Genomic DNA, 27423 nt, shown 5'->3' on the forward strand with positions numbered 1-27423 from the left:
AAGAGATCTAAGCGATAAATAACCTAAGTGATATGTAGTGTAAGTGATTTAAGTGATAACTGATATATGGTGTAAGTGGTATGTGTTGTAAATGATGCAAATTCTATAAGTAATATGTGATAGAAGGGGTTCGTAATAGGCCTATATGTGACTGATAATTATTATTATGTAGTGTAAAAATAAATAGGCCTAATTAATAAAAATAAAAACTATTTTTTATTTTGTGGAATGTGGGAGTGAAAAAAATGCTATTATGCATATCGTGATGTAAGTAGACTATCCAGTCTCGAACTCTTTTGCCAGCCCTCGCTATCGCTATCGCAAAATTATTCTTGGCTGATAACTGCTATTTATCCCTTGTGGCATAAATAATTAGAAGCATTATACAGTAAATATAATAGTGAAGAAACTTTCAGAAGTCCAAAAAAATTGAATATCGAGTTTATGTAAAACTCTCGCTAGGCAAATTCTCTCTTATGGATGTGAAGACTGGAAGAATAGAAAAAAGGATTAAACACGTCTAACATCATCAGAGGAAATGAGATTTATGAGGCGATCTGCAAGTTACACTAATTGGGATCACAAAATAAATGACAGAACCAAACATGGAAACTCTCAAACTCGTACATATGAACACAAAGAAAGAATTCAATAAACTATGTTAACAGAATGGACAGTGGAAGGAATTCAAAACGATCCCTGCGTTCCAATCCAAGAGATAGACGATCAATTTGGTCGACCAGTAAAGAGATGGATCGAGACCTAACAGACTACAAGGCACCACTTGTTTGGAAGATGTCGACGACGAAAACGAGAAAATTGCTCATTGTAACATTCTCTGTAAGAATTCTCTAGATTTAGTCTATTGGAAGCCATATGCTACAATGATTTTGCGTTGTTCTCTTCTGTACTGTCAGTAAGGATTCTGATGAATTACGGATGAAAAATCTAAGCAGAAAAAATTTTTCATGTTTTTAGAATCTTGGACGCCTTATCAAATATGATTTTTTAAATTGGTTATTTAACGACGTTGTATCAACTACGAAGTTATTTAGCGTCGATGGAATTGGTGATAGTGAGATGATATTTGACGAGATGAGGCCGAGGATTCGGCATAGATTACCTGACATTTGCCTTACGGTTGGGAAAAAACTCGTAAAAAACCCAAACAGATAATCAAACCAAGCGGGAATCGAACCCGCACCCGAGCGCAACTCCGGATCGGTAGGCAAGCGCCTTAACCGACAGAGCTACGCCGGTGGCTCTTATCAAATATGATAACAAAAGTAATGCAAAAATACACAAGTTCAGTCATGTGTGGAATAATAACAAAAATATTGAGAGGCGAAATCGGAAATGAAACATAGATGAAGTTCTAGAGAGTGTTGGGAAGTGCTTAGTCCTCATCTAGTTACAGTTTACCTTAATGTAAACGTATTTTGGCTTGGTTTATCGTGGACAGGATCCGGGATGGATCCTTGCCCTTAGGATTAAATCGACTCATTGTGTAACTTATTATATAGGCTATGTGATGATTGTCCGACAGGTGGCCCGGGTAGCATTAGTGAATCCGATGCTAACAGAAGGCCATTCTTCCTCAGTCCTCTCATTGCCAGGTCCCATCCTCAGACGAGTATCTGATAAAACCCAAGGCCAAGAACCCAAGCCCTTCCCATATCAGCATCGGAAACCTGTACTATCCCCAAGACTACTACAGCCTATTTTTATCTGTAGCAAATGACAAATGAAATGAGGGTAAGGTAGAGTGATAGAAGGACACTGGAGTATCCCAAGAAAGCCCATCTAAAATGTCTGCTTTGTCCACCACAAATTCAATCAGACCTAGTGAAGGATCGAACCCAGGCCATCTGGATGGAGAATTCGTTGAAGCACGTGTGAGTTTAGAAACTCCGCCGAGCAACGTACAGTCATAAGTTATAATAAAGTTACTTACTGCTTGAAGTTAATAAAGTCGTTAGAAGAACATATGCAAATCTGGAGTAACGAACTTTTTAAATTGTTACAGCCTATGTTATACTCATAACAAGATAACAGTGAATTTATTCTACGTTGTTATATCTGAGGATTACCCTAAATGTTACGTCTCAGACTATAATTATACACATACACACCATCAACAATACTTCCTATATACAGTGTTTTAAAAGTCACGCATATTTTCTGCTACAGCTAAATGTAAATTTTTTTCGAAAAACGCTCGCGCACGTCAAACAGCATATTTTAAAAGACACTATTTCACCAAAACAAATCATTCTTGATATCATTATTATGCGAGTTGTGACGTCATCGGAAACATTTTTAAATTATATCCTGTATTTTTCTGTATATCGTCTCAAAGATTTTATTATTTTCCATGGTTACACAAACTTTCAATTGTTTAATACAAAAAAGTTGCTAGATAACAAAATAGTTAAAATAAATGTGATATACATAGTAGAAGCAAATGTTCATTTAATTAAATGTTCAAAATGTTGCTTATTTACGATCTGGCAATGTGAAAGACGCAGAACAAATGCCTGTTTAACATTTGCAATGACTGCTGGTGGTATTTCTCTACACTCCACTCGTATTCTTCTTTTCAGCTCATCAATATCAGCAGGCTTCGTAGCAAATACCTCACATTTCAAATAACCCCATAGAAAGTAATCAAGAGGGGAAAGATCCGGCGATCTTGCAGGCCATTCTACAGATATGCTACTTCCGACCCGTCTATTAGGAAACACTTCATTCAGATATTGCCGTACAGGAGCAGCATAATGAGGAGGAGCCCCATCTACCTGATACCAGATGGAATCATTAGGTTACATTTTGTATTGACTATTACACTTTTAGTACGTCATACTACTTTCGACCAATAAAACAGTACGAAAGGGTGTGTTTCAACCAATCATGGCTGTTTATCGTTAAAATTTTATCACTTCCCTAGCATTTCTTTATTTTTATCACTTCCCTAGCATTTGTTTGTTTTTATCTCTTCCCTAGCATTTCAAACTGCAAATTCTTTACGGTACTATAAAATATGATTTGCGATCGACATTTGTTTCCAGCATAGATAGTCAACTGAAAATGGCGGCTCTGTTCAAACGTTTTGGTGAAGTTAACATTAGTGAAATAGAATTTTAGTAAGTCAATTAATATTTTATTGTATTAGAGTACTTATCTTTATATATTTTCTTTTAATCGTGTAATAGTCAATAAAATCCCACTCGAGTTTACATTTTCTTTAGGTAAATCAAAACTTCTAGTGAGATTATTATTAATTATTACTCATAATGGCAATAGTTTCATTAAATCTGAAAATTACACAATAATTACACAATTACAGAAATTGTGTATATTGAGCATAGCCTATTAGATTTCAAGGTTAGAGAGTTATAAAAGAAATATTGAATTTCACTCATTTTTTAGTCTTGAAAGCTGTATGTCCCCCCTTAAATAAAACGATGTTTATATTCCCACCAAAAATACTACATAAAAGTGACAATAATCTGTATTGCACTTACATAGTGCTAATGAAGAGATTTTAATGAAACTTTGTTACATGGAAGAATCTTAAGGTAATATCCGTTTTATATATCGTCGTTGTTCCTGCGGGAGTCTCTTGTTTACTTAAGCGGTAGCCTATTTGATATTTAGGTAGAATCCTGCTTAAATTGACATTTTATTTCACTATCAATGTACAGTATTCAGGTTTAGAGCCATTGCTGTGTAGTATTTCACAGAAGAAAGTTGTGCTGGATATTGCACAGAAGATGGTATTCACAAATGATGACAAAGTCGATACAATCCTAGTGTATATCGAATGTAGAAGAAATGCAGAGCGCTCTTGTAATTTGTGAGCCGAGAAATATCCTGAGAGACGTCGACCATCTCGACGAATGTTTGAGAATCTATTTCATCAATTAAGCACATGCCAACAAAATTTCATTATTCTATGTTCCGTAGAACCTGAGAATATGGTGTATAACTTTAAATACAGGGACAGAACGTTTTGAACTCTTTTAAATATTGTTTTTTTTTATTAATTTTATGAAATCTGGTTAAACGGTCAATTTAAGTAAGAAATGTGCAAAGCTGTACGTGTATTAGAACAAACAGTAAGATGTGCGATTGTGTCTCACATGTGTTTCAGATTGTTTAAGATATTCTGTACATATTTTACGGCGACACTGGTACTTCAATTCAAATTATAACTCAATTGTTCCAATTTATTTTTATATAAAAATGTCTTCTGCTTTTTTACTTCACTGCGCAAAGTTTCATGATCATAAATTGTAAGTAATTTAATATACTGTAAATTTCAATTTATGTAAACCATTTTCTTGTGAGGCATTTAAATGTCACACCTTAAATTTTGGTATTTAACATTCTTTGTCTTTGGCAACCTCATCTAGTTGAGGAAGATTCAATAGGCCTATTAAATCAAATTATCTATTAACTTTATCTTTTTACTTGAATCTTAGAAAATTCGACGCATATCATGATGAAAAAAAAAGTGTAATTATGGTAGGGAAAAGTGGAAATATCGGAAGAAAATGTACCCCATCACCTCCTTTACCCACAGCAACTTCCATTTGGATTCGCTGAGATATGGACTTGGGTATACTGCGTGGAAAGACGACGTCCTAGCCCTAGCCCTATCCATTCCTTTGACGGTGCGTCGAAGATTTTGTCGGCCAAAAACAGAGGAACACTCAGCCATTTTACAGACATTAAATCACAAATGTCAATTTATTCCAGATAGGAAGGGAGAGGTGATCATATGTTGGAACAACCTGTGCACATCGATGCTGTCAGAATAACCATAGCAACACTGCAACAAAGAAATTCTCGCTGTATCTCGAGTCTCGCTACGAAACTCAATTTCGCGTTTTCACGCTGTATAAATTTACAATCGTGACAAGAAATGGAAAGAGGGCGACTATCAAAATTAATTCAAATTCACACCCGTCAAAGATGAAAGTTATGTTCATTATAGCTGCACTTCCAGTTACGACACCATGCTGGTTGGAGGAACAAAAGACGGCTGAGAAAATGTTACGTTACGCTTCTATCACGAAAACGAATGCTATAGACTTTTCTTTTCGAGGTTATTGGTTACAAAAGCAAGAAGGGAGGGACATGTAGTAGTAGTAGTAGTAGTAGTAGTAGCAGCAGTTTCATTACGGAAACGAGTATTATTAGTTCCATTACGAAAACGAGTGTTATAGACTTTTCGTTTCTAGGTTATTGGTTACAGAAGAAAATGAGACGCATAAAGAAAGGCATATGTAGTAGTAGCAGTAGTGAGTAATAGTAATAGTATCAGCAATAGTAGTAGCAGTACCGGTAGCAGTAATAGTAGTGGTAGTAGTAGCAGCAATAGTGAGAGTAATAATAGTAGTAGTAATAGTAGTAGTAGCAGTAGTAGTAATAATAGTAATAGTTGTAGTAGTAATAGTAGTAGTAGCAGCAGCAGTAGTAATAATAGTAGTAGCAATAGTAGTAGTAATAGTAGTAGTAGCAGTAATAGTAGTAGTAGTAGTAGCAGCAGCAGTAGTAATAATAGTAGTAGTAGTAGTAGCAGCAGCAGTAGTAATAATAGTAGTAGTAGTAGTAGTAGCAGCAGCAGTAATAGTAGTAGTAGTAATATTAATAGTAGCAATAGTAGTAGTAGTAGCAGTAGTAGTAATAATAGTAATAGTTGTAGTAGTAGTAGTAGTAGCAGCAGCAGTAGTAGTAGTAGTAGTAGCAGCAATAGTAGTAGTAGTAGTAATAGTAATATCAGCAGCTGTAGTAGTAGTAGTAGCAGCAGCAGCAGCAGTAGTAGTAGTAGTAATAGTAATATCAGCAGCTGTAGTAGTAGTAGCAGCAATAGTAGTAGTAGTAGTAATAGTAATATCAGCAGCAGTAGTAGTAGTAGCAGCAATAGTAGTAGTAGTAGTAGTAATAGTAATATCAGCAGCTGTAGTAGTAGTAGTAGTAGTAGCAGCAGCAGCAGTAGTAATAATAGTAGCGGCTAGCGGCAGTAGTAATAGTAGTAGGAGTAGTAGTAGTAGTAGTTCAGTAGTTCCATTAGTGAATTTCATGCTCTTCTTTTCAAGGTTATTTGTTTAGAAGAAAATGAAACTCAAAAAAGAGAGGCACATGTACGCCTAGCAGTAGCAGTAGTAATTATTTAAGAATGCTTTCCCCTGCAGAAATCATTTAGCGTCAATATTCAAAGTGAAATAAACGACGAATTTAATTTAGTCAGCAACTTTCTGTTACGAACAGAGATCTTTTAAGTTCCATAATTTTTTTTTTGGTTATTTAACGACGCTGTATCAGCTTCTAGATTACTCAGTGTCGATTAAATTGGTCATACAGGATGTATAAAAAAAGGATGACGCAAACTTACACGATTGAAAGTACACGATAATAGAAGCAAAAAATTCCCAGTAATATGGGTCCGCAAACGAGCCGTTTGCGAGAAAATTACGAATGTATGGTTACAAGTCGCCACTGACTTCATTGTAAACATCGTCCTAATTAGTACAAATTAATTTGAAATTTAGAATTTACTATTGATTTTTCACCTGATACATTTTCCTGAAGCACTGATGGACCCTTGTAAATACACGACTTTCGGGGTGTTTTCGATCAGGATTACGTTTCTTGGTACAAACGTGCAGCCTCCCGTGCATTGCCGCTAGCCCTACTACACATGAAATGCATATCTTCATACTCTTCGTTACTGTAAAATTCCGTTGTAACTACAGTACAGCACAACTGGCACTCCTCAGACAAGTGACGTGACTGATACCTTTTAAGACTATGTACTGTATCCGTCCTGTACGTTCTGCGTGTATGGTTTGATTATAACTCCACCTCTCGGCAATGTTCAGTTTTGAAAACAAAGAGCATAGGACTGCTTCTATACTGTTTTCGCTGTAAGAAAAATCCTAATGTAAACATAAGCACGTTGCTGTCATACCCGTGATTGGCTCACAGTCGAAACACTCAAATGACGCAGGAAAATATAGTCCGTATTTGGAAACTATCATCTTGTATTATATGAAAATAAAAAATTGAATTCTAGTTGTTAAATACAATGAAACATATAACTTCACTCATATGTAAACCGTTATGTAAAAGAAAAGCTACTTTTATATTTTGTTATGTATTATGAACGCGGATGAATACAAACAGTAATATCGAGGTAGTCTGTTCTTGCAACAAGCTGGCGTCACTTGAGCTCGTAGTTGTTCACGTAAGCACGTGGTACTGAACTATGGCTTCTGCATCCTCGGTGTGTGTGGTTATTAATCATAAGAGTGGAACCCTCTCAAAAGCGGAGAAAAACAAATAGTCTTAAATGTATATAATAAGTTATGTTAGTTTTAATTAGAATAATTATAAAGTAAATGTTTCCTAAGCAAATGAATGCATAGTAGTGAGGTTAGACCTACTTGACGAGTAACGGGAAATGTTTAACATGAAACAGAATATACAACAGTAGGCGGGAATATGTACTGAGAATCTATGGCGGCAAAGTGACCAATTTTTTTTTTATTTTAGTAGGTTATTTTACGACGCTTTATCAACAGCTTAGGTTATTTAGCGTCTGAATGAGATGAAGGTGATAATGCCGGTGAAATGAGTCCAGGGTCCAGCACCGAAAGTTACCCAGCATTTGCTCATATTGGGTTGAGGGAAAACCCTGGAAAAACCTCAATCAGGTAACTTGCCCCTACCGGGAATCGAACCCGCGCCACCTGGTTTCGTGGCCAGACAACAGCGACCAATGAAGCCTCACTTCAGTCACGTGCTATTGTTTACATTAGGATTTTTCTTACAGCGAAAAGATTATAGTGCGCAAGGAGTAAACCATACGATGTTACAAACGGTGACTTCAGTGGCGGCTTGTAACTCAACCGTGTAAGTTTGCGCCATCCTTTTTGATACACCCTGTAGATGTTTTTGGCGAGATGAAACGAAGAATTCACCATAGATTTTATCTGACATTCGCGTTATGGTTGGAAAAAACCTCGGAAAAATTCATTTAATTAGAATTTATATAAGAGTTCTATTGACTCAATACTTAACATAGAACACAATAAAACATGTTATAACAACATTTAAACAGATTTAAAAACAAACGTTTTCGCCAATTTTGATTGGCGAAAATGTTTGTTTTTAAATCTGTTTAAATGTTGTTATAATATGTTTTATTGTGTTTTATGTTAAGTATTGACTGAATAGAACTCATATATCAATTCACATTGAACTTAACGGAACCAATATGCCTTTAAAATCATTTAATTAGGCCTAATCAGCCCAAAAGGGATTCGAACCCGCGTCCGAGCGTAATTCCCAATCAGCAGACAAACGCGCTTACCTCTTGAGTACCGGTACGTCGGTGGCTGCGTGCCATAAATGTGCCATGTCAATAATTATACCGCCCTAAAAATCCATCGTTCTTGTCAAGGTTTGAACCTGCGAACTTTGGATCTAAGGGTAAGTATGGTTACCTGAAGACAAGACCATCGAGGACGAGGGGTATGAAAATAAATTAGTAAAGAAGTGAGTAAGTAAGGTCAACGAATAGTCCGTCACTGGCTAATGACGCGAGAATTCGAAGTCACGGCTATTTCGCAGTCAAAAATAGTTTTTTTTTTTTTTTTTTTTGCGTTTATGAAATAATAAACCATGAGCAACAATGCTGTTTCTACAGCACTGGCTAACAGCGGGCAGGGAGGTGATTTTTTATTCACAGACTGGATAAATGAATTGACAGAATAGTCAAGTTAAAAGGGACGAGGAAGGACGGTAATCTAAAGGCGCGTCCACAGTACTCATACTCGTGCTCCAGTGATTTGTGGGAATCCAGAGTAATGTGAACGAGGAGACGAGTCACGAGACAAGCCAGGCGAGGTCGAATGATCATATCGTTAACTTTATTACCACATATGAAACATACTCAGTTTTATGCGACAATACCCACAGATTGTTTAAAGTAGTACATAAAAAAGTGAACTGTTGGAAGCCATTCCCAAGAGCTCTTGGGATGTGTCGCAGAATTGAAGAAAAAGACGCCAGCATGTTAGTAGCATACAGAAAAGTACGTCAAAAACTTCTAACTGGAAAAAGTGGACCAGAAGCTAAGTATCTATCTGAGGGTAACTGCCAAACTGAGATAGATTTACGGAATTAAGCATTTTTCTTCGTAATTTTTGGTCCCACCATATTTATTACCGAGTTTCGATATTATTACTTTTCATCAAATTAAGGAGGCTTGAATGGGCCGGACATGTCTATGGATGGAAGGGAACAGAATACCAAAGATCTTAGAAGGGAAAATACTTGGTAAAAGACCAATCGGAAGACCCAAAAATAGATGGATAGATGCAGTAACGCACGATTCTCAGGACTATCTCGGAACAACTACCTGGAGAAGATTAGCACAGGACAGGGACAGTTGGAGGAAGAAAATTAAGGAGGCAAAGGTTCGACTTTGGGCTGTGATGCCATTGTAGTAGTAGTATATCGCATCAAAATCCGATAGTGACATGAGACATGAAGTGCAAGTTATCTGTTCGCAAGACATTACTGCCACTATAAATCCTCAGACAGCGGGAAACGGATGATACCATCACCTACCTAAGGTTTTGGTGGGATTTTCTGCGGGATTCCTCAGCCTACAACATACCCATCACTAGAAAACTCGCGTTTGCTATTATAACTTCGGCACGATTCATCGTCGGATACTTTCGAGCCATAGCCCCATGAGCAACTAAAGTCAATATGGTCGTAGTTAGACGAGCTCGATCCGAAGTCTGAACGAGCCACGTACGGCTTGCAAGTCACGCGATCGCGAGTAGTGCGGACCCGGCTTAACAGATACTGGCCTGGTTTTACGAGGGCTGGACCCTGAAGCAGTAATTAGGAGAGGGAGAGACCGATTTATTAGCGAAGTGATATCTCCATATTTTTATTACATGTATTCGCGGGGATGTTCTGGCGACTTCGTTAGAATTAGCTTCCTCACACAGGTGTTTCGTCACTTGTCAGCATCGGACAGATTTAGGGCCACCTTGAGCGGGGTTTCATAGAGACTCGATGAAGCATAAAAGCCGGAGTCGGACTAGACCCGTGGGAAAGATACTGCCAAGCTTGGGTTTTCCAAAGAACGGGTATTCTTGTGAGATATACAAACTAATTAGATGTTATGGGAAATCCAAAGTTTAAATTTAGAGATGACATATTTCGCGCCCAATAAGAAGAGATCTTGGTCCAGCTTATGAGGTCACTTTGGACCAATAGGGAATAGATTTTAGGCCAGTTAGTGACGTAGTTTTTAACCAATAGGATAGTTAGTTTTAGCGTAGGATAGGTTTTTATAAATAAGGGTGACGGGGAGCGGAGATCATCAAGACGACTACTATTCCGCCGCGGAGCGGAGATCATAAAAACGAGTTCGCATCGTGTCGGCGGCCCTACATACAGGGCACAATAACTACTTCGTTTGGTGTCGACGACTACTATTCCGCTTCGGAGCGGAGATCATCAAAACAACTTTACTTCGTGTCGGCGGCCCTACATACAGGGCAGAATAACTACTTCGTTTGGTGTCGACAGGACTACTATTTCGCTTCGTGTCGTAGTGTACGGGACAGAGTATTGAATTTATAGTATCGGATAGAGCTTATTCAGAGCTGCAACTGAGTCGATACAGAATTGCGACCAACGATTGAATTATAAGTCAGCCGGAAATACATACTCTAGGGTTTACCAAGTGGATACGACAATAAACTTATAGTTTTGAAGTTTACGCTGCCTTTTATTTAAGTAGCCGGCTTGGTATTATTCCCGACATCAACCTACACCACAACCGTACCTCGGCTACCCTGAGTGAATCTCACGCAACATCGAGACGCACCCACCCTCAAATGGCGCCCAACGTGTGGTCACAATAACCACTCACCCACAAATGGCACCCAACGTGGGAACCAATAACGACACTCACCCTCAAATGGCGTCCAACGTGGGAGCACAATAACGACACCCACCCTCAAATGGCGCCCAACGTGGGGCTCGAAGGAAGACAGCTGTTCCAGTGACCGGCCCCGGGTGCGAACACAGCACCAAACAACGAGGAGGACCGGACGGAGCAGTTCAGCCCTGCATAGCCGAGGAACGACGCTGGAAGGCGGGAACAGAACCAAGCCGTCGCGACATCACGACAACACTAGAGAAGACAACACGGGGACCACCAGAGAAGGCGACTCGGAGAGGCTGTGGCAAGTAAGAATAGAAGACGTATAAATGTGTATATATGTATATGATATTTTGGGGGAATAATTATAAAGTGTATATGTTTCAATTTCTGGTGTGATATTTCGGGTGTATATATATATGTATTTTTTTTTTTGTGTGATATTTTGGGGGAAAGAGTGAAATAAATGTATTGCGTAATTTGTTGGAAGTGAGTCGAGTGCAAATACAGGCCTAGTTAGATTATTATTGGGAAAGCAAGCGTCGGATAGATAACAGAGTAGCATATAGATGATACTACGTAGCCATAGGAGTAAGGTAGTTAGGAAAATACGAGAAAGACGAGGAAATAGAAACAAGGGAACCATGGAGCAAAGGAAGGACGAGGAAATTATGGAAATTAGGGAGGAGGTCGAGAATAACGCAGGACAAGAAATAGAGGGAGAGCGAACGGTGGAAAAGCAACAGAGTAGAGACAGTGGCAAAGGGGAAATGACGCTAGAACAGTTATGGGAGCAGATGAGACAATTCATGGAAAATAAATTAGACAACAATTCAAGGGAAAGTAGAGAACAAATAAAACAAATGGAAACTAAATTAGAGAATAACTCAAGGGAAAGTAGAGAGCAGATTCTGAGGGAAGGTAGAGAACAAATAAAACAAATGGAAACTAAATTAGAAAATAACTCGAGGGAAAGTAAAGAACAAATAAAGCAAATGGAAAATAAATTAGACAACAATTCAAGGGAAAGTAGAGAACAAATGAAACAAATGGAAACTAAATTAGAGAATAACTCGAGGGAAAGTAGAGAGCAGATTCTGAGGGAAAGTAGAGAACAAATAAAACAAATGGAAAATAGATTGGGGGAAAGTTCGAGAGAGATTAGAGATCATATTGCAAAATTAGCGGAAAGAGGAAACAAGATGGAGGACAAAATAGAGAAGCTAGAGGGGAAATTAACCGAGAATGGGATCGGAATGGAGAACCAATTGAAGATAGCTATGGATAGGATGTCAGAAAGTATGAAGGATTTAGAAGTTAGAGTTAGAGATAGCGCTACCAGAGAGAATAGCGATCTAAAATCAGCTGTGGAGGAAACGATAGTGGAAAAGGTTCGGGAAATTCATAATTCGGTGGAAGAGAAAATAGGTGAGATGGATCAGGAAGTGGACGGTCTCAAGCGAGCCATAAAGAATAAAGAAAGGGCGGATAACGAATGTTTGGAAGAATTAAGAAGTAAATTAAACTCAATAAACGACGTACTAAATGGGGGTAGTCCCGCAAATTTAAGCGGACATAGCAGCTCGGACCGTGCAGTTTCTAGACAAGAGGGCACAAGTGAGAGCCCGGCATCAGGTAGTAACATAAATGTAAGACATGTCAACAATAGTGTCAGTGAGGAATGTCAGACCTCACGTGATGACGTGCGTAGTGAGTTGAAAAGTGTAAACGACAAGGCATATTTAGGCCGTCCCCAGTACCCCACTCACATTTTGAATGAGATTGGTTACCCTATTTTTGATGAGGTTGAATTTTCAAACCCACATAACTACATAAGTGAGCTAGAAACGTACTTTAGAGTAAGAGGGGTGCCGGACGACTTAAAAATGACTGTCGTACGAAAGAGCCTAAAGAGCCGACCACTCAACTGGGCGCTAGTGGCCCTAGGGGATAATGTCACTTATGAGGAATTCAGAGAAAAATTTTCGGAGAGATACTGGGGACAAAGACAACAACAAAGAATTAGGAAGGAAATTAATCAGAGCAGGTTTGACGCGGGAAGAGGCGTCTCTATGATAGATTATTTTCTTGAAATTGTTAAGAAAGGGAAAAGCCTCAATCCGCCAATACCGGATTCAGAGCTGATCCAAACTGTGATTTCGCAGTATCCCGAGAACATAAGATATAATCTGATTGTAGCAGGGCCCCGAGACTTCGGGGAAACAATAGATTTATTGACTGCGCTGGATGGTTCGGACGCCACGCACTATGAATGTAGTGGACAGGCAGATTATGAACATGGCAAAGGAAAGGGTTCAAGCCCCACCGACCAGAAAGCGGGGAAGGGGGCAAGTACGGCCTTTTCATCCCCAAGGACAGGAGCCCAAAATCAGAGTAACTGGGGTGGTGACAGGAGCCCCAACAATGCACATAGTAGGTACCATAATGGCCATAACGGAGGGAAAAGTCCCAACAGGGAGAGGAGTGACCCGCCCTTTGGGGGTCCTTACAATAATAGTAGGAATAACCAGAGTAGTCATAACAGGATGAGGAACGATCGAGGAGGTGTTGGTCCCGTGCGTAGGGTTAACCACATACGATGGTACACGGGAAGACAAGAAAATGGAAATAATAGGCTTAGAACCCAACCACACTGGCTTAGGAACAGAAATTACAGACAGGGATTCTGGCAGCCTAATTTTAGCAGGGGACCGCAAAATCGAGGTGATTGGAGGAGACAGGAGCAGGAGAGAGATAGGCGAGACGTCCTACAAGAAATGGCCTCACAAGGGTGCAATAGGCCACCTACACAGTGTAACGTGGGACAAAGCAGGAATAGAGACATGAACGGACGTCAGCAAAGTCCGGTCAGAATGAATATGGACCGGGAGCCTATAAATTGTAGAAATAGAGACGAGATAGCAGTGGAACCGACTGCATCGCACTCGGGAAACTGCTAGACAGAAGTCTCAAGGGTTCGGAGATTTCTGTAGCTAAGTGCAATAAGTCACTATCCAAAGAATCCACCAACGCGGTAAGCGTAAAGAGACAGAGCGAGATTACTAACCCAGAGTTAGAAAATAATGGGACTTATGTATTGCCTTATATAGATGCTAAAATATTTGGGATAAAGTGTTGTGTGTTGTTGGACTCGGGCTCCACAAATAATGTATGCAGCTTGGAATTTTTTCAAAAGGTTAGGGATTCAGGAATAAAACTGCAAACGTTACCGATATGTTCACTGTACTGTGCAGGCGCCCTAAGCAAGAAAAAGGAAAAGGTAAAATATCAAGTATGGTTCGAGTTAGAGTGCGGAGACGTGAAATTAAACGCTATTTTTCTTGTGATACAAAGGTTGACTACCGACATCATTATTGGAGTAGAAAGCTTCTATGAATGGCACGCGCTATTAGATTTCAGGGAAAACAGACTAGGGGTTACGGCAGGTAACGGCAGTGTAGGCCATGTCCCATTCAGTAGCAATAACGCTCGAGCTGAGTTAGATGAGAGAAACGCGGGAGAGATAGAATTACAGGAAGAGTTATTTTTTGTAGAGCACCTCAAAATTTGTAAGAATGTAATTATAGAGGTTAATCCGTGGGAAGGTAACGAGGTAACTAGGGGAGTGTGTCAAGTAGACTGCGGAGAATGCGAGTTGTGTATCGGCGAATTAGTCCAGGCGAGACAAATAGGACGTAATCCCATTAGCGGTAGGGCCAGATATTGTAATGAGAGTTCGCCGGGCGATCTTAGGCAGGTAGTCGCGTCTAACAATAGGAAGACAGATACTTTCGAAATAGTAAGAGATAAAGTTAACCAGGCACACGGCCTGAGTGAGTGTGAAAGAAAACGCTTAATGGATGTTGTAGGTAGCCATTTAAATGTCTTTTCAGACGCGCCGGGTCTGTGTAGAGTGTATACACACCAAATTAAGGTGGTAGGAATGGAGGAATTTCGGCATAAATGTAGACCCATCCCCCTATCTTTAAGGGATCAGGCAGACGAAGTCATAAATGATATGTTAAAAGACGGAGTTATAGAAGTATCGGACTCGCCTTACGTAAATGCATTGTGCTGGGTTAGGAAGCCCAATGGAAGCTTAAGAGTAACAATCGATGCCCGACACGTTAACTCGTTCTCAGTTAAAGATAATTTCAGGACGGAGTCAGTGGACACTTTGTTAGGCCGTATCAGTGACTGTTCTATATTCACTAGTTTGGACTTGACCAGTTCGTATTGGCAGATTCCGCTGGACGAGGACTCGAGAAAATTCACAGCGTTCCTACATAACGGGAAAGTTTATCAGTATACCCGATGCCCATTCGGCATCGCGAGTTCTGGATCTGCGCTACTAAGGGCACTTGACATAATTTTTGGTGATTCGACGAAAGGTTTTCTGGCACAGTACATTGACGATTTTCTTATATATGGCAATAATGTGGATAGGCATATTAGGGATATTGATTTTGTACTTACTAAATTGAGAGAGGCTGGTATGACAGTCAAGCTGGGGAAAACAGCATTTTTTAAAGTTGAGACAGTTTTCCTGGGTTACGTAATTTCGTCTGACGGAATTAGACCGGACCAAGAGAGAATTCAGAGCATTTCGAGGATCCCGCCGCCGCGGAACCGGAAACAGGTTCGTAGGTATCTAGGTATCCTACAATACCAGAATCGGTTTCTCGTCAATTATGCTAAGCATGTAGCCCCACTCAGAGCATTGTTGAAGAAGGATACACCCTTCAGGTGGGGGTCGGCAGAGCAGGAAGCATTCGATCGAACGAAACTGCTTTTTGCCGACTCAATTCTGTTGGAAAGGCCTAACGACAGCCTACCTTTTCAGATTTATACGGATGCGTCTTCATATGGATATGGAGCAATTCTATGTCAGACAGATGAAGATAATAAGCGACATGTGATTGCCACAGCTTCTAGGGGACTGTCGCGTACCGAAAGCAACGCATCAATCACGGAACTAGAGATTTCTGCTGTGTACTTCGCACTACAGAAGTTCCGTCAGTATATCTTTAATAGGCAGATAATCATATTTACTGACCATGTAAGCCTAGCGTTTCTGAGTAGATGCAAATTGACGAACTCTAGAATATCTAGATATGTGCACGAAATTTTGGCTCATGATGTGACGATCAGACATATTCCGGGGGCAGACAATACCTTTGGTGATTGTCTCTCTCGTTTGAATTCCAAATCGGGGCTACCGGAAACTATCACCGCCCCCGCGTACGAAATTGCCGTGATGAAAATTGATTCCACGAGGAATGGAGCTCTGACGGGAAAATTTCGGAAAATTGCAGATTTGCAGCAGGAGGATTCCACGATAAGGGCCCTAATGGACAAAGCTAGAGAAATCTCACAGGTGAAAGACGAAGTGTATGGATTGCGCTCTGGTATCTTGTATAAATTGCATGGTAGGGATATCCAGAAGTGGAAGATATACATACCTGCGAGTATGGAGAATGAACTTATAAACAACTTTCACCTATCTATGTGTCACTCTGGGAGTGATAGGATCATTTTAACTATGTCAGAATCATTTTATATTAAGCAACTGTCAAAGAAGGTTAGAAGGGTAATATCTCGTTGCGAGGTCTGCCAGAGGGCGAAACCTCTAAATGTAAGGTATGACAATGTACCACAAGTCATTATCAGGGGTAAAAAGAATGAACTTGTAGCAGTGGACGAACACGGTCCAATGCCCACATCGTCCTTCGGACACAGGTACATATTTGTTACGTACGATGTCTTCACAAAATTTGTAAAGATTTACCCTTTAAGAAATATCTCTAGTAAGTTGTGTGCTGACAAGCTGGTTAGAGATTACATACCGACTTACGGTCCGGTAACAGCGGTGCTCAGTGACAATGTGTCGGTACATAAATCGAAAGTGTTTTGCAAAAGGCGGGAAGATGCGGGCGTGAAACTATACAATTGCTCCGCATACTTTCCCAGCGGTAATCCCTGCGAAAGAGCGCTTAGGGATATATCATTGTATCTCCGTATTCTGTGTCACCGAAACCATAAGGACTGGTTTAGGCAATGTGAGGTGATTGAGAGAGTCATGAACCACTCTATCAATCCAACGACCGGAATAGCTCCGATCAAACTTATGTTAGGGATCGATCCCGATCCCATGATAAAGAGTTTGCCGCAGGCAATACAGGAGGGTGAGCCTCCTAGTGATGAACTACTGTGTAAACTAGCTTTCGACGGAATCAGGAAAAAGGCTGAGTATAGACTCGGTAAAGTTAAAAGATATCGCCACAAATGGGAGCCCACACCCGGCGATCTGGTATTGCTAAGGGACGTGAAGTTATCTTCCGCCCTCAGAGGACGTTACTCACGCATGGAGCTACTGTACAAAGGGCCCTACGAAATTAAAAGTAGATATGGAGACCATACTTTCGAATTGGTAGAAAGGGGAAAAAGTAAACCTGTTGGTAGGTACCACAAGCAACTCTTGCGGCCTTTCAAACAGGAGAGGCTAGGAGGCAGGAATGAGAAAGAGTAGGATGGTTAGTCTCACGCGTACAGCTAGGTGAACCTGTACAGGGCGGCTGGTACAACCAAGCACGCAGAGTGTGTAATTGATCAATTAATAAATAAATGTAAATATGTGAATGAATGGTATTGTACATATGTAAATGTGGATATAAATTGTACATTGTTGTGCTTATTGTGTGAGAGTTGTGTACATAGAAAGGCTTGTGAAGATATATGTAATATTTATTGTAATTGCTTGTAGTGATATTATAATCAGATTGTATTGTAAATAATGTGTTACCGGCTGATAGCGTGGGGGAAGTATGAGGCTAGTTATAGGCAGAAAGCGGGGACATCTCATAACATTGGAAACTCTTTCGGGAATTTCCAATGGTTATGTAGATGGGCATTTGAAGCAGTAATTAGGAGAGGGAGAGACCGATTTATTAGCGAAGTGATATCTCCATATTTTTATTACATGTATTCGCGGGGATGTTCTGGCGACTTCGTTAGAATTAGCTTCCTCACACAGGTGTTTCGTCACTTGTCAGCATCGGACAGATTTAGGGCCACCTTGAGCGGGGTTTCATAGAGACTCGATGAAGCATAAAAGCCGGAGTCGGACTAGACCCGTGGGAAAGATACTGCCAAGCTTGGGTTTTCCAAAGAACGGGTATTCTTGTGAGATATACAAACTAATTAGATGTTATGGGAAATCCAAAGTTTAAATTTAGAGATGACATATTTCGCGCCCAATAAGAAGAGATCTTGGTCCAGCTTATGAGGTCACTTTGGACCAATAGGGAATAGATTTTAGGCCAGTTAGTGACGTAGTTTTTAACCAATAGGATAGTTAGTTTTAGCGTAGGATAGGTTTTTATAAATAAGGGTGACGGGGAGCGGAGATCATCAAGACGACTACTATTCCGCCGCGGAGCGGAGATCATAAAAACGAGTTCGCATCGTGTCGGCGGCCCTACATACAGGGCACAATAACTACTTCGTTTGGTGTCGACGACTACTATTCCGCTTCGGAGCGGAGATCATCAAAACAACTTTACTTCGTGTCGGCGGCCCTACATACAGGGCAGAATAACTACTACGTTTGGTGTCGACAGGACTACTATTTCGCTTCGTGTCGTAGTGTACGGGACAGAGTATTGAATTTATAGTATCGGATAGAGCTTATTCAGAGCTGCAACTGAGTCGATACAGAATTGCGACCAACGATTGAATTATAAGTCAGCCGGAAATACATACTCTAGGGTTTACCAAGTGGATACGACAATAAACTTATAGTTTTGAAGTTTACGCTGCCTTTTATTTAAGTAGCCGGCTTGGTATTATTCCCGACATCAACCTACACCACAACCGTACCTCGGCTACCCTGAGTGAATCTCACGCAACATCGAGACGCACCCACCCTCAAATGGCGCCCAACGTGTGGTCACAATAACCACTCACCCACAAATGGCACCCAACGTGGGAACCAATAACGACACTCACCCTCAAATGGCGTCCAACGTGGGAGCACAATAACGACACCCACCCTCAACCCGGGACGGCACGGTTTGGCCCTTTGTGCGCCTTACATGCGATGATTGTTCAAGTCTGACGGATCGCCTGATTGGTATTCGTGAATTCCACGCTTAACAGGTACACAAGCCGCACATTTCTACACGGGGTAATGGGATAGTGTAAGAAATGTGAGCTCTAAGCCGGTTGATTATTCTCTTTTTACCTTGTACGGAGAAGGAACCCGGAGGCTTGCACTGCAGTCTGAGGCTTATTATTCTTACCACTCCTATGAATGACTGGGTAGTCGAACGGCCGCGCTCTTGTACAAGACAGCACGCCGCACCGTGAACTTAACCTGGGCTATTGTATGGATGATGATATGTGAATAGGGATATCTTATGCCAGTGGTCGTCAGCACTCGCTGAAATGTGCAATGGATACGCGGTGCCGTCCCGTGTGCACTGTCGTGCAACATGGAGAGATAAAGAGCATACCCGCTAGCAGCTACGAGAGCACTATAGTGCACTGCGAGTAAGAGAGGCTAGCCCAAGCGTGCTCTGTGCTGACGACCAATGTCTTATGCGAACTTTTACTGTTAGATGGCAGGAGCGTTCCATGCGGCACAACATGTCGTAGAGCTATATTATATCATATGCTACAGTTGAATATGTTCTCCCGCTTGTTGGTTTCCTGTGCGTGTCAAAATTATATTTATAATTATTTTGTATAACCTAGTATAATTTAATATAACTCAGTATTTTCTTACCCCCTATTCTAATTTAATTTACAATAAATAACAGCGTAAACGTGTAATACTAAGCGAAGCCCCTTAAGAGATGGATAGAGAAATCTGCAGTATGCAGTAAATTGAATATTCATGAACCTAAACGATAACTTTGAGAATGAAATGCACCAATAAAAAACTTAAATAAATAAAATAGGAACTTTGTCGAAGATGAATATTGCCTCTTTCATCATTAGTATTGTAAGTAGGCCTACCGTACGCTAAAAACAGGATATGCAGCCACCAATGTGTTTTTTTTATAGGGAAGAGACTATCGAGATTGAATTCCTCGTATTTTTTTCTCTAGTTGCAAAAAGATCAAATAAAATGTTTGATAAGATGATATAATATGTTTAGTATTTAGTATTTATTTATTTAACCTGGTAGAGATAAGGCCGTCAGGCCTTCTCTGCCCCACTACCAGGGGATTACAACTATAACATGAACAATAAAATTACAATTAATATTAAATTTACAATTACAATTACAATAAAAATTAAAGTACGACAAGATTACCTGATTAATGAAAGCTAGACATTTTATCATAGAAGTTAAGAACAAAGAATATTTTTGTATTTACTGAATTACAAATTAAACCTAGAATAACAAAATTCTATAGTGATGAAATTACCGGATATTGAAACATTTTGTGATAGATTAAGAGAACTATTTACAAGAAACCATGTCTGAACGAGTCTCAATTACTGACCAAGTGCCTAGTAAGTTTGAGTTTGAATTCAATTTTATTTCGACAGTCCCTGATGCTAGCAGGTAACGAATTCCAGAGTCTTGGCAGGGCTATTGTGAAAGAGGATGAGTATGAGGAGGTGCGATGGGATGATATTGTTAGTATTGTTTCATGGCGAGAGCGTGTGTTCAGATTGTGGTGGGAAGAAAGGTAAGTGAAGCGAGACGACAGGTACGAAGGAATAGAAGAGTTCAAGATTTCGAAGAGAAGGAGAAGTGAATGTAAATTTCTTTTCTTATCTAGTTTAAGCCAACCTATTGTTTCCAAGGATGGGGTAATATGATCATATTTACGAACATTGCTTACAAAACGTACACACAAATTATGGGCAGTTGTATCACGATTATTACTGTTTTTTGTAGGTTAAGGACATGCAGTTTTGAATACTATGTAGGATGAGTTTGAAAATTTGAAGTAAAAACATGGTTTTAATAATTAGTCTACAGCAAATTAAAACATTATTCACGAAATGGATTTCACTATGGATCGTCCTGGATAATAAAGATCTCAGTTAATAGAGAGTTTACTGCAGGCGTAAACTTCGGAAACTCTGAAATACTGAATATAAAATAATCTAAGCTAACATAGCTTCCTGTCGAAGTTGAGTACGTTTTTATTAATTTTTCTTTTACTTCTTCCAAAATGAAACTGTAGCCAGCAATTCCTTACTTGAAGTAGTTATTTTTGTTTAATAGCTAGTACTTTCGAGGCGCAATTTAATTAGTTAAATTTTTAAGGTTTAAAGCATCTATTCAGAATATTTAGGGACCTGAATGGAGACAAAAGGCTTTCCCTGGTTTTTACGTATAACAACACAACAAAAATTTGGCATTTTGAGTTGTTTTTAAGAGTATTTAATGTACTAATACACTACGTAAATTCTCAATGTTTATATATCGGAAAACAAATGCACACGCAAAGCGCATCCCTCAAAGTATACGCGCGCTATCTGTTGGTGCTAGTTCAGAATATCCATATTAATGAAGGAGAAATGAGTCCGACGTCCAACGCCGTAAACCAATGCTCCACAACTTCTTTGGAAACCAGTTGCATGCAATCGATTGCATGTGTAATAGAGATCTTACCCAACAATTCTGCTTCAGTTGATTGAGGGAAAATCCCGGAAAAATCTCCAACCAGGTAACCTGTCCCAACCAAGACTTCAACCCGGGCCCGCTCGTTTCACGGCCAAATGCGCTAACCGTCACTCCACAGCGGTGGACGACTGCTCAGTGTTCATCTACCTTATTCCGAAGATTAATGTTCCATTAAAGGAAAAAAGGCCGAAACAAGAAGTTAACTTCATGTATAATTTCAGGTAGATTTATGAGTGATATGTCCAATACCAACATATTTGCAATAATAGCGCATACATAAATAGCAGCTAATTCACAGGCCAGGCCGATGGTAAAGATGGCTTGGAACGTACTGTATATCACTTCTTGCTTCATGTCCTAAGCGACTAAGTTTACGTTATTTTCAAAACTAAATCATGTCAATCTCTTCAAATCGTAAATTGTTTGTTAAGAAATGTTTCGATCGTAGGTGCAAATCTGTACATGAAAGAGAGCTTTACTACCCTGGGTAGTGACCAATTATTTTCCCGACTACTGTACTTGTTCCAGCAGCTGTTGCTGAATCTGTCTTGTATTGAATGCTCTTTAAATGACAGCGCCATGAAGACTAAGAGCAGAGGAAACTGATAGCTACAGCACGTTGTGTGCAGCTGATGACGCACACACGCGGGCCGTGACGGGCCTCGAGTCGAAGTAAGTTTTCTTGTCGCTCAGAATATGATCAAAGAGAGCGATAATGTTACACGTGTTGCCGAGCGAGGCCCAACTTCTCTGTCCTGGCATCAATTGTCGATCGAACGAGGTGACCATACAGGAGCGTGAGGGCTTCGACTGCGCAGGAGCCGCAAGATCTAACGTATTACATTTTCTTACTCCTGTCACTTCAGGATAACATCTATACGAAACGATCGTGCATGATATGCTTTCCCTCCATCAGCTCAATGTCCATCACTCGACATTGAAATCCCCCTATCAACGAGAAAACATTTAATTTCAGCTCAACTAATAGTAATAGGCGTGTAATGTACAGTATCGTAATACAGGAACATCATTTTATTTTTACTTCAATTTTTATTGTACCTGAGTTTTTGAATGTACTTCACTCCCACCCCTTCTACTAATGAAGTTCAACCGTCCTCCACACAGATCCAAGACCGCATATACAGTCATAGTAGCCTTACGGTCATAGTAAACAGTACGTTCCAAAAAATATGTTCGCGTTTTCCAGTGACGAAAGAGCTTTCAATATTGAATCATTTTCGCACAGGTACTGTCGTCCATTTGCCTACGTGGTATCCCGATTTCCCCCACCAGCTTTTATTCGCCAGCTAGTGGCTGGGCTGTCGTCTTAGCTCTTTTGTGAGAACATTAATTTCTGTTAGGAATTGGACGTCTACGTAATATTATACAACTGTTTAAAATAAATGAAATAAAAGGGCTTCGTTAAGTAATTAACTGTCACGTAATTTCCTCCTTTCTACGACCCTACGACATAACCACTTGGACGGACAGTAGCTAGTATGTCTGAGTAATTTTATCTTTTCGGATCGGGCAGAAGTGAAGATTGAATTTACAGTACGTAAGGTACTCTTTTATATAGTAGGTACAAAATTATTTCAAGATGAGTTACTAGTACGAAGGACGAAACTGATAATTGGGATTAGGTACAATAGTCTATAGTGCGATAATATGCACATTAGAACTGAAGCCTGTATCGAAATGAACGGCCACCATTTTCAAAAATGTGTTTAAATATCCATATTATGATTATTTTTCAATTTAACTTCATTCTCTATATTGTACGCTAATGTGCTGTAGACAATATAATATACACTGTATAATGAATACGTCCGCATGGACAGCTCAGTTCGTGAGTAAAAACACTCATTGTTAATACAGTACTGTATTTTGATTAAACAAAAACCTAATGAAAATTATCAAACTTAAAAGCGCGATATTTCCTAGTTTACGTAAATGGATGAACTACTTTTCTTCCCTCCTATATCTAGTAAAGTGATTTTTTTATATTTTACGCCAGTATCATCGAACTCCAGTCGTGGAAGGGGGTAGCAAACGGCGTTGATCCAAAGGTATAGCCAGGTTAATATTAAAAATGTTAGTAAAAATAAAATGATGACCCTGTATATTGTAATGCAATGCAGTATGATATGATATTATGTGATATGATACATGATTTTTTACTTGGTTATTTAACGACGCTGTATAAACTACGAGGTTATTTAGAGTCGTTGGGATTGGTGATAGCGAGATGATATTTGGCGAGATGAGGCCGAGGATTCGCCATAGATTACCTGACAATTTTCCTTACGGTTGGGGAAAACCTCGGAAAAAACCCAACCAGGTAATCAGCCCAAGCGGGAATCGAACCCACGCCCGTCCGCAACTCCGGATCGGCAGGCAAGCGCCTTAACCGACCGAGCTACGCCGGTGACTGTTATAATATGATATGATATGATATATGATATACCGGGAACTGCTTGATAAGCCACCCTGCATAGTCAGGAGACCCTTGCCTTTCACGGGATTTCGTGGCTAATTCTTAATTCTTAAATGATATGATATATGATATACTATATTATTATAATATATAATGTGATGTAATATAATACAATAGACCTATAACATAATACAGTAGAATATAACATGACAATAATATAATATAGTCCACACCTGTGGATTGACGGTTAGCGCGTCTGGCCGCGAAACCAAGTGGCCCGGGTTTGATTCCCGGTCGGGACAAGTTACCTGGTGGAAGTTTTTTTTCGGGGTTTTCCCTCAACCCAGTATGTGCAAATGCTGGGTAACTTTCGGTGCTAGACTCCGGACTCATTTCACCGGCATTATCACCTTCATCTCATTCAGACGCTAAATAACCTGATATGTTAATAAAGTGTCGTAAAATAATCTACTAAAATAAAAAATATAATATACAATTAAATTTACTGTGACATGCAGTACGACAATAAATATAACAACATTTTATTCAACAGATCGCAATAGAACTTACATACTGCAATATAACGAAACATATAATCATAATCAATATCACCATCACTACTAATTTTATCACCGGCTACATCCGACCCAAAAGAGAAATTGCTTGTGACAACTAAAAGTGACCTATTTCTGTACCGGTCTTTTTCGCAATATTAATTTTTCTTTCATCTTGTCCACATATCCGTATCAATGCTCTTAGTAATTATATTGTAACAGTAGTAGTAGCTTTCTACTGTAGAGATTATTCAACACCAAAATTAAACTTGGGTGAGAAATGGCCGACGAATTTGACCTGGAGCCCTCTATCAGGACAAAGTTCCTGCATGTGGCCTAAATCACAACTTTATATCCCTTCCGGAGGAAACCATGCTAATATAATATCTGTTTTTACCTATCGCAGTTCAAAAATTCATCGATAATATTACCTAGTATGGGCCAGAAAGTTTGGTTTGACTCTCAATGCAAGAAAATCACAAGCAATCCTAGTGGGACATCAACGTCTATTATGCAATATTACTCCTGCTCTTCCAGTCAAGTTAAACGACACAATAATCCCTTTTGCTTCCTGTGTTAAAAACCTTGGAGTTTACTTTGATACGCATTTAAACTGGAATAACCAAGTAACCCATATTACCAAAAAAGTGCTTTCCATACATCATTCCTTAAACAGCATTCGAAAATTCCTTCCGCTATCACTCAAGGAAATACTAGTGGAAACACTAGTAATGCCCCACTTCGATTATTGTGATTTTCTACTGACTGACCTCAACCAGTCGCAAAAATTACAACGTGTTCATAATTCTTGTGTTCGCTTCGTCTGCGATGTCCATCGCGCTGACCACATTACCCCACCCTTCCAAACTCTAAACTGGCTACGGCTTAACGAACGTAGAAATTTTCATTCTCTTGTTCTCCTTTTCCAAGTCCTTCACACTTCTACACCTACCTACCTTGCCTCCCGTTTCAGTTACCTGTCATCATATCATAATCTCTTCACACGCACGCAAAATAGCTGCATACTAGCCATACCAACACATAAGACATCATCGTATTCATCATCATATACAAACTCGCTCTCACGCCTGTGGAATACCCTACCCAGTGACATCAGAGACTGTCGGAATTTAGTAGAGTTCAAAAGCAAGCTTATTAAGCATTTTCTTACTACGTAGAGTAGGTTTAATTTGTACTTAATAATAGAAATGCTTCTCTCTTCTTAACTTTTACAATAAACTGTCTAGCTTTTATTAATCAGTTAATCTTTTAGTACTTTGATTTTTATTGTATCTGTAAATTGAATATTAATTGTAATTATAATTGTAATTGTATTCTTAATATTGTAGTCGTAATCCCCTGGTAGAGGGGAAGAGAAGGCCTGATGGCCTTATCTCTACCAGGTTAAATAAATAAATAAATAAATAAATAAATAAATAAATAATAGTATAATATTAAAATGTGGTTGTGCCAATTATTAAAACTGGATGACTGAATCATTTTGTTCAATTAACATTGAAGAGGAATGTACCAGAGAAATAAAAAAATGATAAATTCAAGTAAAACACAGTAATTAAAACTTTTCATATCCTTTGGAAACTGTTTTGAAAGCAAATCATTTTCTTTCAAAATTCTCCAGTGAAAGCCGGGCGCGTTGTGAAGTGAATATTCGTTACGCAATTAACAAGTTTAGTTGTGGTCAACAATACGAAGAGATACAATAGTGATAGTGAATTACAATTAAATCTGTGGCGTGAGAACCCATGGAAGCCTCATGTGCATATTCCTTAGCAGAGGTGAATGATCATCCAACCAGAACGGCGGTAACATGCGGCAGCATGATGATTCTTTCCAGTCGTTAGAGCTGGCTTGCGAAACTGGATTTTGCCATTCACTGTAGTACTCAAAATGCATCAGGATGCCGGGTGGGCACCGGTTCCATACACTGGTCGAGACTTCATGAGGAAATTTCTCACCTCGTGAAGATTCGAACCAGCTCTCATTTCATATCGCTAGTCAAAGGCTTGATGCTTTAGACGACGACGTTACGGCGCGGGACATAGTAACAGCAGTCATATTTGTAATAATAATAATAATAATAATAATAATAATAATAATAATAATAATAATAATAATAATAATAATAATAATAATAATGCTGTATTAAATAAAACACACTATTATAATATATAGTATTAATAAAGATTTATTACAAGATGGTACGTCTTTACTTAATGCCCATACAAATTAGAAGACTATTGATTATTCAGTCAGAAGAAAACTGAAATTAACGTCAATGTAAACCAAATTACTCTAAGAAAAGGTGCTTATCCTCGGCGACTTCCTTCAGAAAAAGTCGTAGAATCTGTTGGAAATCGAACTCGATCACTTTAGTGAAAAGAGTCGTCAACTGACGTAACCAAAGCTGGGTCATATTCCAGGTAAGACTCGATAGCCGTATCCCAGCTGTAAACACATGAGGCGCTTCTTCTACGCCCCGCACTGTGCTGTGGATATACGACACGTTCCGATAAGCCAGGTATCGCGTGATCGTTCCCCAACTCGGAGTCACGATCCGGCTAATCGCATTCCCGCACTACAAAATCTGCGACGATTCTCGTCCGTTTACAAACAACAGCACGATTCATGGCGCATTGCGATGTTCTGCTCTCTATACCCGATGTTCGGGCTGAAATACCAACTCCAGGGATTTGTACGATATCGCAGAACACTTATCATATGGATCCCACGGAAATGGTCTACTGAAGAAGATTATATGATTGCGAGCAGTCTTATTTTGTTATTG

At 39.5% G+C, this 27423-nt stretch overlaps 2 protein-coding genes across 7 annotated transcripts in view; one reads left to right on the top strand and one right to left on the bottom strand.

Annotated features, from left to right (window-relative positions):
• Pkg21D (Protein kinase, cGMP-dependent at 21D) overlaps positions 1 to 27423 on the bottom strand; it is a 559173-nt gene that overhangs the window by 160842 nt on the left and 370908 nt on the right. The gene's annotated exons all lie outside the window — the stretch shown is intronic.
• On the top strand, positions 11471 to 14426 carry LOC138701542 (uncharacterized). The gene is made up of 2 exons (XM_069828540.1): positions 11471 to 11821; positions 11900 to 14426. Exons 1-2 carry the CDS (start codon positions 11548 to 11550, stop codon positions 13936 to 13938), a joined length of 2313 nt encoding a protein of 770 aa, XP_069684641.1. The 5' UTR covers positions 11471 to 11547; the 3' UTR covers positions 13939 to 14426.

The sequence above is a fragment of the Periplaneta americana genome, chromosome 6 (assembly GCF_040183065.1).
Source record: "Periplaneta americana isolate PAMFEO1 chromosome 6, P.americana_PAMFEO1_priV1, whole genome shotgun sequence".
NCBI lineage: Eukaryota > Metazoa > Arthropoda > Insecta > Blattodea > Blattidae > Periplaneta > Periplaneta americana.